The sequence below is a fragment of the Parasteatoda tepidariorum genome, chromosome 1 (assembly GCF_043381705.1).
Source record: "Parasteatoda tepidariorum isolate YZ-2023 chromosome 1, CAS_Ptep_4.0, whole genome shotgun sequence".
NCBI classification, from domain to species: Eukaryota; Metazoa; Arthropoda; class Arachnida; order Araneae; family Theridiidae; genus Parasteatoda; species Parasteatoda tepidariorum.
The window spans coordinates 87,207,509-87,226,200 of NC_092204.1; the positions used below are offsets into that span (position 1 = coordinate 87,207,509).

At 26.8% G+C, this 18,692-nt stretch overlaps 1 protein-coding gene across 7 annotated transcripts in view; it reads left to right on the forward strand.

The window, feature by feature from the left end:
* Positions 1–18,692, forward strand: part of LOC107455104 (protein split ends) — a 172,012-nt gene that overhangs the window by 124,523 nt on the left and 28,797 nt on the right. For all 7 annotated transcript variants that reach the window (XM_016072547.3, XM_016072546.3, XM_071183450.1 and 4 more), the window contains 6 exons: positions 4,729–4,908; positions 6,956–7,336; positions 11,648–11,904; positions 12,753–12,864; positions 15,095–15,332; positions 16,288–16,641. In XM_016072547.3, coding sequence (XP_015928033.2) covers positions 4,808–4,908; positions 6,956–7,336; positions 11,648–11,904; positions 12,753–12,864; positions 15,095–15,332; positions 16,288–16,641 — 1,443 coding nt within the window. In that variant the 5' untranslated portion in view covers positions 4,729–4,807. The remainder of the gene's footprint in view (positions 1–4,728; positions 4,909–6,955; positions 7,337–11,647; positions 11,905–12,752; positions 12,865–15,094; positions 15,333–16,287; positions 16,642–18,692) is intronic.

The following is an 18,692-nucleotide window of genomic DNA, read 5'->3' on the forward strand; positions in this document are numbered from 1 at the left end:
TTATTTATTTATATATATATATATATATATATATATATATACTGTGTGTTTAAGTATAAAACAATTTTAATAGTAATAATAGTTATTTTCAAAATGTCACTTTGCTACAACACTAATTACATTAGGATTAAAGTACGCTATTAAGAATAGTTGTACTGTAGCTATTAAAAACTTTTTTTTCGTGGATTTCCCGTTTGTTCGTAGATGCATTAAACTACAGACGATTTAATTTTTTTTTCAAATATTTTAAAAATAAAGTCCACGTGCTTATTTTGTTTATAAAATTCTTTTAAAATGTGCTCTTATAAATGTGAGGATTTTAAAATAAGCGGTAATTGGAAGTGAAAAAATAAATAGTTGTGTATTAAAAGGCAAAATTCGTGGGAAAGAAGTACTAATTTGTTTAGGAGAAACCAATAAAATAGCCATGCTTTTATTAACGCCAACGGTACTCAATTTTTATTTAAGAATTAGATGCATATAAAATAAAAACAGCAGCAAATAAGCTATGTAGTAAGAGCAAAATTTATAGAGTAAAAGTATATATTCGATGATACCAATGATGTTTCGATACCATTGATTTTTGATTAACATTGGTAATAATTATTAGAATTAATAGAAATAATAATTAAAATTAAACATATACTTGAAATGAAGATAATGAATAAAAGATACTAAAGGGAACCGTTGAAAATCGCCGTACGTAGGTGACGTTTAATTAATTTTGGTAATACGTACTACTGTTTGTAGTGTTGTTCAGATTTATTGATTATTAATTTTTATTCACCCCATACGAAGAACGGGTATTGAGCTAATATAAAGTATTTTTGTATTCACATTAGGCTAACAACTTAATAATTTTTTAATAAACAATTACATCTACTTTAATACTATTTCAAATGAGAAAAATAAAGTATATATTTTTCAATAAATGCTTCTCGAAATTCACCTTCTGAGTTGAAATATTTACTTTGTTTATAAGTCAAATAGTGTTTATTTGCTTTCTCTCTCTTTTTTCTTTTTCCGAAGTTGCATTGCGTTGTAAACATACCATTTTATCTTTCACAGAAATAAAGAAATAATCCCCCATTAAATGTTATGATTTAATGGGGGATTTTTACATTAAATGTTCGGTTTTGTTCGTTTAATTTTCTTCTCTTACAATTTGTCCTGATGAAGAAAAAGCGAATACTTTCTATAGATACAATAAAACCTTATGTTAGTAAAGGATTAGAATTAGTAAAGCAATTAAATTTTCACTATGGTTGATAGCGGTACGAGACGAGTTAGTTACAAGCATGCACAGATAGCAACAAACTCTGCAACACACAGGGGAATGCTAAGCTGTTCGGGGAAGAGGGAGTAAAGTAGGTACTGTTTATGTTTCAAAACAGCCACCGTCCTGATGCCTGGTGAATGATGGTGTACTAAAATGCCTGGTGAATGATGGTGTACCCATGGCCAAAAATAAAAATTTCTATTGTTGGACGTTGACAAAGTGAAAAGTGCGTCATAATGGCAATAATTTCAGACCATGAAAGACTGTAATTTTTAAATTTTTGTAATCTATGTAATAAAATATTAATTAATATATGAGCTAGAGGATCCCGCAGTGGACTGATCGTTAAGACACGGTTCCCGTGCGGGTGGGTGGCCACTTGGATCAGTCTACGAAGGGATCGAGGGTGTGCGGTATTAGTCCTTGTTAAACTGTTCTACCATAAAGTGCTCGACTTCGCGCGCAGGTCGTCGGGCTTCCAAAGCGTGGGTGCCATCCCCTCCGCAGAGGATCAAAATTGTGATGGCATGTCTTCTGATCATCCTCAGGGACGTTTCCCAGAGCGTCGCCAATAGCCCATTGTGCAGCTCTAGTGCGACGAAAATAAAATTACAACTATATGAGCTAGAGGCCGTAGATTCCCACCTCTGTTATTATATCCTAGGTTCCCAATGTAGGCGCATTATTCCTAGAGCAGCAGTTCTAAAACGGAACCCTAGAGTTCTGTTTAAAAGTTAAAGGGGTTCCGTGAGTTAGTGCTTTTTAAAACCAGTTATGAGTTTTGAAACATCCGATTATATCTATCCAACCTATAATTCATCATTTAATTTTTCCGTTGCCTTTATGAAGTTAATTTAAAGTAAAATGCCAATAAAATAGAAATGGCATTTTCTTTTATACTTCTAATCGAAATATATTAAACAAATTATTTATAAAATATCGCATTAGTATTTCCTATCACACTTTTCAAATCAAAATAACTCAATTCTTTAATAAAGAAATATGTTTTCTTAATAACCATTTTCAACGTTTATAGCAGTTCTTTTAAGTTTTCATCTCAAAGTAAACCATAATTATATTTATTGTGTTCATTTTCAGGTTGTGCATATGCACCAGAAACAAAACTAGACTTAGATATAGCACAAGGACTGCAAATTTATCTGTCGGACTTAAAACCTAATTTAAGATTATTAATGATTAAAAACTTCTTTATTCCTCCAATTTTACAATATTACAAAAAGGGGGGGCTTTTGCAGGTTATAACATTCTCAATTACTTTAATAAGCTTTATTTATACATTTGGGGATCCGCGAGAAAATGTTAGTTATTTAGGGTTCCGTAGCTTTAAAAATTGAGAACCGCTGGTCTAGAGATATTCGTTAACAAACTGTAGAGACAATTAATATTAAGTTAATAGTAAAATTTTAAATTATTTTGCTTGATTTCAAAGAATTATTTATATTTCACTCAACAGTATTCGTTTAGAAGTTGACGCGAATAAAATTCTTTGCCCCTGAAGAAGGGGATAAAAGAAACGAAACTCTTTTTGTCATTGAAAATAAAATACTCTATTAACCACTTCAGCATGTTGACCTTCAACTTCGTCATGATCTTCCTGTGAATATACGAATGACTTCTGCGACTTTCCTATAATTTTCGCCGTTAAGGCTAATATAATAAACGTGTAATTTTTTTTCTCCATCAGAAAATCAGAAATTTTTTATTGAGAACTTTAAAGTATTTAAATTTATTCACATTTCTATCACTTTCAGCTCGTTTTATAAAAAAGTTATGAATATATTAAGTTAATTTGTTTGCCTAATTTCTGTGTTTTCTCATTTGTTTAATACCTCAAAGAGATATTATCATCAAATTATAATTATTTTTGAATTTCCTATAATTAACTAATTAAATATGATTCTCTTATTTGATGTTGAAATATGCGTGTTTAACTCAATATTAGCGGTACTACCAAACCACGGACGATGAATTACAGTTCGACCCATCTACACTCATATATATATATATATATATATATATTTGAAAGTTATATCTGATTGAATTATTTTTTAATCTTGCAGACATCTTCGAACTTTTTTTTATTACTTTATTTTGCAATTTTAAGGCAACCCAGCAAAGGCTTTAAGCTTTTTTTTTCAACTTCAACAAAGAAGATTGAGATTATATAGAATAAAAATGTCATGAGATAAATGTTTTCTTAGTTCTCCTTACAAGAAAGAATGCTAAGTCAAAAAAAGTCAAATTCTTACTAAAATTAAAAAAATAATTTTATTTAGAAAAAAATTAAATCTTCATATTTTTTAAAATTTCTTTAAAATATTTGATTAATTTTTTTAAAAATTATTTTTTAATGGAAATAGCTTTTTCTATTGAAAAAAAAATAAGTATTTTAAAGTTAGGAAAAATTTCCTCTATTTTCTTATTTATTTAAACTACAAAAGAAAAATAAGGATTTTCTACCAGAAAAAAATTCTAAATTAATTTTCTTTTTTAATAAGAAAAGAAAGAAAAAATATTTCGGTGCAGTAAAATTTAGCAATTTACTAATAAATTTACGTGACTTTTTTATTTATTCCAATTTTGAAGTGAATTAAAACATCTTTTATTAAAAAGAATTGAAGATTCCGATTTCAATCAAATAGTTTTTTTCCCCTAAGAATTTAAAACTGTCTTTAATTAGGAATAGAACTTGTTATTGAATCAGTTGCAAAGCAGAAGTCTAAACCATTGTGCTATCCATTCAAATCAATTGCACTTTTTTTAAATGTGCTACAACTTACGGTGTTGAGGATTTTTACCTTCTATGTTTTCAACCATGCGCTTAAATTTTAACTTGATTTCCATTTATTAGAAATTTTACAGATTCGTACTTTCTTTGTAAATATTGAAATATTAGGTTTGATGTGATTAAAACTTCAATTGTGAGCAATGAGGGAAATTCTAGTTTTAGCACAATAAAATTAAGAATTATGAACTAATTAGCGATTACAAAGACCGTACTCTGCGAAGAGAAGATAGGGACAATTTTTCTGGAGAGGTGAAATTCTTTTATGGAAAGTGTCTTTAAATTAAAAAATAAATAAATAATGTAGAACTTTGTATTCATATGTATATTTTTTATTTTATTTTCATAACATGTTTTATGTTTTGATATTTTTCATTAATGCTGCTTTTTTGGTGTAAAACTTGTTATATTTATTATTATTTGATTTATGTTTATGTTATTACTTTCTTCATGTATTTAATACGAAAATACTCTTCATTTGTAATAAAAATTATTTGGGTGAATTGCACAGCCGAATATATTACTGGTTCATCAGTTTTCTTTAATTCAAATTGTTGTGTTTTTTTATATTATATATTTCTATATTATATATTTCTGTATTATATATTTCTATACTATATCTATGTATATATTTTCTTTAAAGGCTTTCGGAAGAAAGGAACTATGAAAGACCTGGTCATTACTATGCTGACCGTGAGCCCTACTTGAGAAGGCCCCTTGGCATGGGATATCATGACGAAGATAATTATCAAGGTAGAGCAAAATCTAGAGATAGGTATCCCAGGTCTGCTTCCGGAAATAACTACACAGAAGGTACAGAAAGGTAAGATATATCTTTACTGTGGGACATTTATATGAATTTGAAATGCAAAGTAAAAATTTTACTATCTCATTAGTGAAACGTGTACGTGAATTGAATTTTTCTACTCTCTCATAACTACGATTATTGTTTAAAAAAATGTCCTTGGTTCAAGACTTCATTTATTCTGTAGTAATTGGTAAATGTCGTGCAGCATGAAGGCTACAAGACATGCACTAATTTAATATTGTCAAATGCTGAAATGAAATGGTAAATGCTGAATAAGATGTGGTAAACATTAAGCGTAAAATTATTGCACTTTTATAAAGTATGAATGTTATGCAATGCCTAAAAGTTAATTTGAATGCAGTTTTCTTTTAAAAAATAAGTGCTGAAATTTTATATTTTAATAGAATTTTGATATAAATAATTATATTTAAATTCAATGACAGTATTGAAAGTAAAGAAAATTGCACAATTCTAAATTGCATTTTATTATTCTATATCTTTTATTGTATTTTACATTTATAGTTACTTAAAAAATTGATGTTACACAATCTTGTTAAAATTCACCACAGTGATATTCAATTGTTTAATGTTTATACTTTCATCTATTGTTGTGGATTTTTTATAGTTCCATACAAAAATCATCCAAGTACTTTTTTTAGAGCACACATTTTTATCATTAAGTTTAAAAGAATATATTTATACTTCTACTAATTTATAGATAAACATTTTTTGAGTAATTATTTTTGAGTACAGTTTTTTAGGAACAAAGAGAAATCTAAAGGTGAAAAAATGATTGAACGATTAACAATGCTATTTCTTTTATTCTGTAAAACAAATGAATAATTTTTCTTATGCTTTACTGAATCAGTAAAAGATGGAGAGATTTATTCAAATAGAAATATTCTCTAAAGTTTAGGTGCACAACCTTTTTGAGTAAAGGAGCACTTGCGCAGAAGGTTGAATAAAGGTTGCAGAAGGAATAAAGTTTCCATGCAAATTTGTTGTTGCATGTTGTTGTTGCTTAAATGTGTTGACAACAAATATTATAATTTTTATAAAATCATGAGTGTTCTAAGCAGTATCAGTCAACTTAGTGATACATTTCCAAATATCTAAACGTTATTTTTCTTTCGCATGATACAAAAGTTAGCAATTTTTTATTGTTAAAATTTATTTTAGTAATGTTCACAGAATTTAAGTAAATAATAAATAAATATTTTATTGAGTTATATAAATTCAAATTAAATATTTTAATTAGAAAATTTATAAGGCTTAAAATGATTTAAAGTAAGATTAAAATAACAATATTTAGTTGTGAATATAGTTTAACTTAGGATATTTATATTTAATAAACAATTAGAGGTTTTATGATTATCAAATGGTAAACATTTTCTTTTTTATCCCCAAAAAATACTCTACTGGTTGCAAAAAATGAAACAAAATTACTGACTGGGAAAGGTTAAAAATTTGTGTATTCCCCAGCTTTTCGTATTTCGCGTGTAACGATAAGATGTAAGCTATTGAAATTCTTAAATTCATGTGCGAATGCATAACAACTGTTGAATAATGATAATAAAAACAACTTGAATTTTCGAAGAAATCGGTACAAATATAGCTTGCCAAAAAGTGATTATTTACACGTGTGAATTGAAAGTCATATTTAGTTATAATATTGTAGTAAAAACTATGATGGTTTTCAAAAGGAAAGAATGAAAAATCCCTCTTCACGATGAAATCAGTACAAATAAAGCACGCCAAAAAGTGATTATTTAAACGTTCGATTCGAAACCTGCTGGTCTTAATATCGTAATAAATGTATCAGGATTTTAAAAACCGCATTGGAATCAGTAGTGTGAACTGCATACAAACGATCGAAATGTCGCTTGGATGTACGATGGTAACTTCAGAAAGTTAATACTCAATTCCATATTCGATCACCGTAATATCGTATTAAAAACAATTTGATATTTAAAAAAAGTTTTATTTTTAGGAGTAAAAACATAAAGCAGCTTTTCTTGTAGACTTCTTTTAATAATAATAATAATTTTTTTTTTAATTTTAGGAATCAAAATCATTTTCGTGCCCATAATGCCCGTCAACATTTTGAACAGCCAAGGTATCCTGTTGGTGATCAATATAATGAAGAACGTGATCCAGCAAGTACAACACCAAGGTTAAATAGAAGGACTAATAACACACCAGCTACACCTGTTGTAGCTTCTATAGCATCTCCAAATACAATAAGGACTGAAAATAGACTGAGAAGGACAAAACGGCGGTCTCCTTCTCGGACTCCTTCAGGATCTAGATCGAATTCAGGGTCTCGGTCTAGGTCGCGTAGTTCTAGTGGTAGTAGGTCATCTAGTTCCTCATCAAAGCTACGTAGTACTTCAAGTGATAGTAGTGGCAGATCACGATCCCCTTCCAAGTCTCGATCACCTGTGTAAGTAAAAGTGCAGTGTTAAAATTTGCAAAAAATCATAGCCAAAAAATTGGTGAATGCTTTGAATAATTGTGTTTTTGCAATTTTGTGCAATGTCAATATCTTAATTATATAAATGTTTATTGCTTACCATTTTTAGAAGTTTGTTTTATATTAAATGTATATAAATGATGTTTTTTGTCAATGTGTGTGAGTGTTGAAGATAACCTCAAAAGTAAAACTTAGAATATAGTAAACAGACAAATTACATGATAGAGAAAAATATCTCTCTCAAACAACCATACTTGGCACCGATCATTATAGAACTGCACATTTTTTAGAATAACAATATTATCAAAAGATAAATGTGATGGCAGTATCAGCTCTTGATTATGTAAATAATAATATTAAATGTGCAAACAATATATTCTAACATTACAAAAGAATTTTTTTGGTGTATACAGTTTGAATATAATATAATCACAGAAGTTTAAGAACAAAGTTTATCAAATTCTGACCTCCATTTGCATAAAGGCAATTCTTGTTTCTGAGCGGTTTACCAAATGTACTGAACATATTTAAAAGTTAAATGTTAAAAAAGCACTTCCTCTTGTTTTGCCAAATTTTACCTTTATGATTAGAGACGCAGCTGTGAGTAAGTGATAATTCTGTATACACAATACCAATTTGTTGAATGCGGCAGCTTAATCATTTGAATTATTTCTAGGAAATTTTAATGTACACATAGTTCATTTCATGTTATCATTCATTCATTTCCACTTCATTTTATGTGGAAAAATTTCATTAATTTGTATATTTAGTTTCATGTGTTAGGGTAACTTAATAATGGTTTCTTGCTTTTAAATATAAAATTAATTTCTTTGTTCTGTCAATTAAACCTTTTAAGTCATGTTGATCTTAGCTTCTTATTTGAAGTACATATTGTGAAACAATGAACAGCTACACAATAAAGTCGATAGTGTTTAGATAATTTGAATAAATAAATAAGTTTGCATGATTTGGAACACACTCTTTAGTCTGTACTGATTTACTATTTTTGTAGATTTTGTTAGTATTATGTTTAATGGAAACATATTTGTATATTAGTACTACAAATCTGACTTAGAACATAATTGATGTTCTAAATAATTTTTTAACTGATCAAAAGTATTTGTGACTTGTGATTGTTTCATAATTAGACCTTCAATTAATTTAAAAAAAACTGTTGTCAAATTTTTCATTTCAATTATAATAGTTCCAGAATGTGTTAAAAGAAGTTTATTAAAAGAGTTGAATGTAGTAAAATCTTGGTCATACAGTGTCAAAAATAATTGCACCTAAACCCACTCCAAAGAGTAGAAGCTCGTGATTAAATTGACCAAAAGATAAAGTGAAGTAATGATAAAAAAAAACTATTTTAGATTTTGGAATAAATATGGCTTAAAAAAGGAGGTGGGAAGTGGAATTTGCATTTTTGCATTATTATTTAAAACATAAACTTTTGGAAATTAACCGAATGCTGAGGAGTATTGGCCAAATGGCAGATGGATTGAAATAAAAATGCAGTTAATAAAATGAAGTAAAAAAGAAAGGAAAAAAAAAATTATGTTTAAATTTTTTGATGATCAAAGTTCCACTGTACTCTAGATATTAACAATGTTTACAAGCACTTGAATTATTTTTAATGTATGTGTTTTTTAAATTTGTTTGTATTTTCTTTTACTAATTCTTTGTTTATTTATATATATAATNGTTTATATATATATATATATATATATATATAAAGCTCCATTCATCTTAAAAATGAAATTTTAGTAACTGCAACAGTTACAAATTTCTTCAAATGAAGGAAAAAGTTTTTGAGATTCAATTTACATTTTAATTGAATTTTAAATTTTTTTTTTATATCAAGCAGCAATCTTTTAATATTATGTGGTTTCTATTTTTATAAAATGTGTTTATTCTAGAGATATTATTTTATTAATTTCATCGATACAGTTACATAATTTTTTTTCCCTAAATTTTCAGAACACCTCTTTTATATTTCTATATTTATTAAAACTTTTAATTGTGAAAAAATATACTTTTGTTTCATTATTTTTTATTGTGTAATTATATTTTCTTGTTATCTTATTATAAAATTTCTAGCACTTCAGTTATTTAATTTGTATTGAAATTGAGGATGCACCAATTTTGCAAAATATCTAGCCATAAAATATTTAAATTCATTACTTACTATCAGTATTTTTTCCTCAAAAAAAATTTCAAAAATTTTGGAAATCAGATTTAATATGTTTTAATTAATATTGAGCATAAATAGTCTATCTATAAAATTTGCGTCAGATAATTTTTCCTTTTGGATGATAATAGTTTATTTATTAAACTTAATTTTTTGTATAAAAAGTGAATAAAAATAGTGATTTCTTTGAAGTTCAGACTAAAGTTATTTATTTTTTCTAATTGTGATGAGTTTGGAAATATAAAACTGTTTTAAAACAATTCATTATGTATTTAAAATCATTTTCTTGTTTTAAAATGTCTTAATCCTGTGTGTGTGTGTTTTTTTTTTCTTTTTTTTAACTATAGTATTAATAATTTTCATTTTCGTAATATCACTTTTTATTTATTTATTCATTTTTCTTTAATAGAAATAAATTCTTATTATATAACCAGCTGAATACCCAAATTTTTTAGCTTTGTTAAATAATTTGAGATGCAGCTTTTCAACTTAACTAAATATTTCGGTAGAGGGGGAAAATATCAAAGAAGAAATTTAATCCTTAATCAATATTTAATCAAGTAATAAAATCTGATGCATCCTTAATTAAGATAATGATTAAATACTTTACTGTTGAGACTTTCTTTGTATGGATTAAGGGTAAAATTGTAAGAACAGGTTTAACACTGCTATGAAAATCAAGAATATAATAACTAAAGATACTAATTTTGAGTATTAAGGTTGTGCAAGTATTAAGTTATAGGATTCATATTTTTTAATATTCATATTATTTAATAATATTTAATTATTCAATATTTTTTAATTTACAGTGTTAAAAATTTTTTTTTTAAAAAATTGACTATTCTGAATAACTTTTGATCTAATGATCAAATCTTCACCTTCTAGAACTCGAATCTTCATGGTTTGAGAAGGTGACTTAAAATATGCTAATCAATAAATACAGAAGATATTTTAAGTTATGAAATCTGACACAGAAGCGCACTTTCTCTGAATAAACATGCCCTTTTTTAAACGGATTCGGATTTCTAACTTTAAAAATATGTTCTCAATAGTTGGATCAAAAGAGCGCTCCAAAGTTTGAACCCCTTAATGTTAATTTTACTTTTTGTGTACTTGGCTATATCTCTAGAGCTTTTTAATATAATTGAAAAATTTTTGCACACAGTTATAAAATTCGTTTATCCAAAGATAATTTTATGTAAAAAATAACTTTTAGTAAATATTTATTATTTGTTATTATTTTATTTAAGAATAATCAGACAAATTTTGAATTATAAGGTATGCAATTTTTTACATCATTTTAAAGAGTATAATTTTACATGGCAAGATACAAAATTTTAGCAAAATTGCTTGAATAGTTGCTGAGAAATTGAATATACAGATTGATAAATATTTTCCAAAATTTATTTTTTGCATGAAATTATTTTTGGATAAAGTAATTTTATAATTATGTGCAAGGATTTTTTTAATTCACTTAAAAAGTTCTTGGGATATGGCGACATATGCAAAATGTAAAATTGACATTAAGAGGTCCAAACTTTGAATTGCTCTCCTGACCAAACTATGGGTATCAGATTGCCGCTATCCCATATATTTTGGTGGTCAAAAATCCTAATGCCTTGAAAAAAAGGTATGTTTATTCCGAGAAAGTACATTTTTGTGTCGTTATATTTTTGGATGTTTTTATTTGTATATTTTTGGATATGCAATATATTAAAAGGAATAATTTTAAGCTGTTACGCTATGCTTTTTTATTAGATATTTTTTTGTGATGGATTTTTTATTCTTTGTTCTTACCTAATTCACATGTAGAAATTTCTTTAGTTTTAAAAAAAATTAATTTTAAATCACAAAGACTGTTAAAAAATTTGACATTATTTGAAAATATTCTCACGTGCATTTAGTTTTAAGCTCGGTTAAGTTTTTTTTTTTTTTTTTTTAAATTTTTTGTAGTAGTATTGGAATTTATGCTTAAAAAATATTCTTATCCCTGATATCTTTCAGCAAGTAATTAGCATTTATTTGTTTATTGTTTTCAAAAATAACATTTCTATACATAATTAATGTTAATAAATTTTATGTTAAATTTGTAGGACTGCTGCTTATGGAAGTCAGAGTAATCTAAAGGGTAGTCGGCTGGATAGGCCGTCAAGTGCCATTGCCAATCCCTCCAGCTCTGTAAATTATATACCCTCAACTGTAAATACTTCTGTAAACTGTATATCAAACAATTCCCAAGGGTCCACTCCATCCCAAAATTGTATAGCAACTATTGTTGAAAACAACTCTGAGAAAGATGATAAAAGGCCGTTAGGTATATGTGTAAGAAATTTACCAGTTCGATCCACAGGTAAATATTTTCCTAGCATAATATTTCACTAACCTTCTTTAAATTATTATTAGTTCTAAAGAGTAATTTTGATATTCCCCCCAGGAAAAGCTACAGATTTGAGTTCTTCGAACCCAATACTTTTTAACTGCGAAAGATTTACTAACACTAAATGTACCGAAAAATCATCAATAATTGTATGTTCGTTGCAAATTTTGTTTTATTGTTAATTAAATCACATTGTTACTTTATTTTAATGTGGCTGTTTAAAATAGCTTCACTAGAAGTTATTTTAGTTAAATAGTTGTGTTTATTAGGGCTTTAAATGATGTTTTCTATGAAACAAAATTATAAAAATCCTTACCATAAGTGTATTATTCAAATAATTTTTTACCTGAAATTAAAAGTTAACATAAAAAATTAAAAAATTATAAATTTAAGGAAATTCTAAATTTAAATAAATGATTTCTTAGTTTTCCCTAGTAATACAAATTGTTTTCAACATTTGTAACAAAAGTAATATTTACCAAAGAAAACTAGATTCAAACTTAAATTTTAGTATTTCGTATAGGTTGATGACTAATAAAATCCATTACATGCTTAAGATTACATAAAGCTGTGAATGCTGCACCAATCATATTTATTTTTTATTGATAATGTATTTTAAAATTTTTTTTACAAACTCTCTTGCTGAAATAGATATTGTCATACAAGATCGAAATTGTTTTTAAAAATACGTTAAAAATATCCTCTTTAATGTTAAGAATTAGAACTCTTTCAGTGTGTACGTCAACTTCTTAAGTGTTTCTTTAAATGTGCATTAAAAAATCTGCTTAGTAAATTTGAATTTTGTTTATTTTCAATTTCAGACACAAGTTTGAAAGATGGCTTATTTCATGAATATAAAAAGCATGGAAAAGTAACCATGGTGAAAGTCATAGGTCAAGGGTTAGACCGCTATGCTGTGGTTTGCTTTAAAAAGTTAGTATTGATGTCTTTGAAATTTTATAATAAAATAATTATAAGAGAGCAAGCAGTATTTAAAATTTGAAATTGAAGTATTAATCTTTGTGTAATTGAATGTATAAAATCTTATCAAGCATTAGCTATTTTTTTTATATTTTAATATCTGTCTTAAAGATCTTTTTTTCCATTATTAAAGAAATAAGTTATAAAAATTGTTTGACTTTTGTTTATCAAATGTACAGAGAGCCCCCACCCCCCCAAAAAAGACCATCCCTAATAACTTTTGATCAAATGATCGGATCTTCATGTTCTAGGACTCCATCTTAATGACTCGAGGCGAAGACCTCAAATATGCTTATTAATAAATGCAGACGATATTTTAGTTACCAAATCAGACACAAAAGTATACTTTCTCTAAATAAACATCCCTTTTTTTCGACAGATTCGGATTTCTGACTACCAAATCATAAGGGCTAGCCTCAATCTGCGAAATATGGTCCCCATAATTTGGGCACAAGAGTTTGGACCTCCTTTTGTTAATTTTATTCTTTGTGTATTTCATTTCGCTATATCTCGAGAACTTTTAAATTGAATTGAAAAATCTTAGCACACATTTATAAAATTCGTTTATCCAAAGATAATTCCATGCAAAAAATAAAATTTAGTAAATATTTTACATTTTTTATTACTTTATTTAGTATCAGTCTTAAACTTTTGAATTGTGAGGTATATAAATTTTTACATAATTTTAAAGTATTTTATTTTGCTATGTGAAATAAGATACTTTGAAGTGATGTAAAAAATTTTATACCTGACAATTAAACATTTTCTCGACTTTTGCTAAATAAAACAATAATTTTGGATTGCTCTCCTGCCCAAACTATGGGACCATATTTCCCAGATTGCTGCTACCCCCTATATTTTTAGGCTCTAAAACCCGAATCTCTCGAACAAAAAAAAAGGTATGTTTATTAAGAGAAATTATGTTTTCGTGTTTGATTTCTAAACTTAAAATTTAGTCTGCACTTATTAATTAGCATATTTAACGAATTGTACTATTAAGATATTTTGAAAACCCCAAAATAAAAATGACTACAGGGAAATGAACACAACTTTTATTTAATACAGACTGAGCAAAAATATAGCAAATATGAGAAAGAAAATGATTGGCACAGCGCCATCTATTGACATTAATTTAAACATAACTTTTAGACACTATTTAACAATATTTGAGGTTACCTCTTAGAATCATTAAGATTGAATCCTAGAACGTGAAGATCTGATCATTAGATCAGAAGTTATTCATGGTGATCCGTTTTGGTCCAAGTAATTTTTTCTCCCAAATTTTTTCATGGTTAGTCTGTATTTTTTCTATCTTTTAGTTTATATGGTTTTAAAAAGTATATAGACTCTTAACTGAATATATTTTTTTTATCATAGGATAAAAGCAAGAGAGTAGCTACCTGAATAGATTCTTTTTTAAACTCTTAATTTATTTATTTAATTTTTTGTTTTAATTGTCCTGATGTTTTTCTGTTGGCCTTTTGTGTTTTCAAGTATGAATTATACTATAATCAAACACGAAGATTACTTTGATATGTTCTTTAATTGACGAAATCAGCTAACCCATTTAGAGCAATAAATTTAAGCAAATTTAAAATCGTGAAGCAATGAAAATTTAGCAAATATTATAAACTTCACACTTCTTCCTTATATCTTTTACCATTTTTATATTACTTTATCATTTTATAGTTCTACCTTTATTGTTAAGGAAAGTCAGATGTTCTTTTTCAGCCCAAATATTTCCAGAAAATAGTGAATCTGTTACATTTGAAAAAATTAAAAAAAATTGCAGCATTTTCTTAATTATATGTATATATTTATGTAAAATTAATTATGAATTATGAGATAAATTATGGCATAAACTTCTTAAATTTTGATTTTGAAAATTAATTTTTTTTTAAAAATTTAAAATAAGTTTGCATTCAAGTGTATATTGTAGCAAAATGAACTAAATAAATTTTTAAAAAAATAGGTTTCGCATTTTCTGAGTAAAGGTACTTCAAAATCACTATTTCAACACTGACTGTAATTGAACATTCTATTCTCTTTAAAAGTAGAAAGGCTGCACGTCACAACAAAAACTTGGTTTATTAAATTCTTATTTGTTTCTACTACCTGCTGGTAGATGTAGGTAAACCAATAATTCAGATAATGTGAACTAATAACTTATCTGTTTTTACAGACCTGAAGATGTTGATAAAGCATTAGAAGTTTCAAAAGACAAACTATTCTTTGGTTGTAAAATAGAGGTTACTGCTCATGAAGGCTTGGATGCAGAAGATAATGAGTTCAGGCCTTTAGAAGCTGAATTAGACGAATTCCACCCAAAAGCAACAAGAACGCTTTTCATTGGGAATTTGGAAAAAGATATTACAACACCTGAATTACGGAAACACTTTGATCAATTTGGTGAAATTATAGTAAGTAGATTTTTTTTTATGATTATTCATTCCTGTCTTTAATTTTAACTTACAGTAAAAGGGAAGCATATTTAAACTTTTTATATTTAATAATAATTCTTAAAGTTTCAAGTAGCATTGGTATTTAACTTTCCAATTTTCATTATTCAATGTTTTGTGTACTTTCTATAAAAATTATTTTGAAATAAAGATGGATGTTATCTTATATGTTTATAATTGAATATGGATTTTCTAATGGAATCTTCTAATTCTTAAACTTGTTTTTTGAAGAATTGGAAAGTACTGGATACTAATTAAAATGAAATAAACAACTGATTTGTTTCATAGATCTGATTTTGTAAATAAATGAATGGTTTATTTATTTTATATCACAAAACATGTTTATTAAAAAAAAATCTATTTTTCTAACTAAACAGTATTTCAGCTTTAGGCAAGGCAAATTTGAGAGAAACCATGTTATCTGGATGAAATTCACTACGTGAAGTGTAACTTTTTATGTGCACCTTTAAAGAATGAAACTACATATGAATAATTTATTTCAGAAAGAGCCCATGTCTGATTTTTAAGAATTTAAAAGACACACATAACTGTTTTTACCATACAAAATAAGAGTTGCATTAATGCTAAATTTCAAGAATAATCAAGAATAAAGGCTAAATTTCAATGCTTGTAGAGAATGCTTCTTGAAACTAACTTTCAGCTTTTTACATTGCCTTCACTTTCTTTGATACAATCAGTCAGCTTTATGTGTTGGTTTTAAGTTGTTTAACAGTCTAGTTTCTTGCCATTTAAAAAACATTTTTTGGAAATAAACCATTCATCTATCAATGAATTAGCTTAGGAATAAAATTGTTTGTGTAGTTTATTAAAATTTATGAATTTGTGCTGTAAAAAATATATTTTGCATTGTTTCATAATTATTATAACTAATAATGAAATTACTTACTTTTTGCAGGAAATAGACATAAAAAAGCAAGGATCTGCTTCATCTTATGCATTTATACAATATTCAGACATTGCCAGTGTTGTTAAAGCCATGCGTAAATTAGATGGTGAGAATCTTGGTGCTAATAGAATAAAACTAGGTTTCGGAAAAAGTATGCCTACGAACTGTGTGTGGCTTGATGGCATTGTTGAGTCTGTATCAGACAAATTTCTAGCTCGTCATTTTAGTCGGTTTGGCATTGTTGTTTATACAGTGATCGATAGAGAAAAAGGCCATGCTCTTGTTTTTTATGAGAATGTAGAATTCGCACAAATTGCTGTTTCTGAAATGAGAGGAAGAATTCTACAAGGGAAAAAGCTTCAAGTATGTTAAATAATTTTTTCTTATTCTCAATTTTTAGCTATGATCTAGACTAGGTTTTTATTGAATTGTGTAATCTTCTGTAACATGTAACTCAATTTAGAATTCAATGTTAGTTTTGATTATGTTATATGCTTACATTTACTAAGAGGGAAATTTTTTTTCATGTATAATTTTTTTTTACAGACTATTACCTTTTTTATTGAATACTTAATGCAAATTATGAATTGGGTATTGTCAATTTGTCATCAGATCTTTTTTTTTGGTTCATACAATTTCTGCGACATCCGTTAAGGATATAGGAAAATAATAATAAATTTTATTCATTTATGTGCTTGTTTAAAAGAAAAATTCTCATTCATGCTTTGTGACAATTTGTAGGAAAATATGTTAAATTTTTATTATAAGTTTTGAGTATGAATTTGAGTTTTGTGACAAAGATATTTTGCATTTTCTAAGCATGTTGCCCTTGATAAGTCTTGTAAGCATCTTCTACCTTAATGTATTATGGGTAAAGAGTTTATGTTGACTGGCTTGGTACTTATGGACATTGTTTAGCCCTGCTAACTTTGGGGATAAGGAAGAAGAGCAATTTTTTGAATTCATGCATTTTTCAAGATGTGAGAATTTATCACATTTTGTAAATGATTTATAGAGTGTGAAAACTTCTCATTTTAGTAACTTTTGACTGCAACTAAAGTAATAAATATTCTTTTTGCACTTGCACTACCAAGAAAATAAATAAAAAGGTGAATGAAAATATTTTAAGTTAACCCTTTGGACCTGACTTTTACAGCATTAAAATTTAAGTATGAAAAGCAGTTTATGTTAATGCTGACATATTAAAATAAGTATACTATGAGTTTAAAGTTTTCCACTTTTCCTGGAAATGTCCTGGGACAATATGTCCCAATTGTGTTTAATATTGTAAAAATACCTACATAATTAAAATAACATAAATGCATCGAATTATTTATTTTTAGCAGAAGTTATAGAAACCAGAAGTTGCTGTTATAAAGTAATCAAAACAAAAACTAAAATTTTGTGTTATAATATTTTTTATCACTAATGAGATATATTTCTCCACTGGTAAGTATGATTGGAATATGTTGTCCTAATGGTAAGTAAGATTGGGACAATATATCCAAAATGTGTCAAAATTTCTCTTAAATAGTACAATTATTACTTAATAAGTAAAAATATAGCTGTACTTACCTCAAAATTCAGAAAGTTTGAGAATTGAAATGAAATTAACTGGCTTTCTCTCAAACAGAATTCCTCTATTTTCAATATCAGAGTGTTGCAAAGTTTCTTAAGTCATATTTTTATTCCCTAATACCTAAACAACTCTGGAAACAAAAAATTTATCCAGTAGGGAATTAATTTTTATCTTTGGGTTGTATATATCACATTTGTTTCAAAGGGGTTAAAAATTTGTCATCTATACAATTTTGGGGTTTTTCATTGATAACTTGGTGATAATTCTTGCTAGGTTGGGAAAACTGAAATAAATTTATTATTACTGAAATAAATTCACATAGTGTGCAAAATAAAAACCCCTCAAAAACTTTAAATCTAAAAATTGGATTTTTATATATTAATATGCAATCTTAATGATAAGAAGTACTAACTTTAAATAAGCTGAAATATTTCACAAGATTAAATAAGATACAAAAACATGTTTTCTCTGCAGACAATTTTTTTTAAACAAATTTATATGTTTGACCTCATATGGAACAAATTTAAATATGAGGGCAACCATGATCTGGATAATACAATCCAAATAGTTTTTGCAGGATAATGGTTTAAAATTTTAGACCCTTAGTTATACTGCTTAAATTTTGGGCCTTTTTTTTGACTGCTGATCAAAAGTGGTGTTTTAAAATTTTCCATTTTTCAAGAACTATTTGTCAGATTTAATTTAAATTTTGAATATTGTCAATTAAAATTAAATTGTAAAAAATTTTGTAAAATATTAATTCTTATTTTGAAATTTTTTCCCTGCAATTATCTTTGGATAAATCAGTTTTATAGTTATGTAACAAAATCATTTA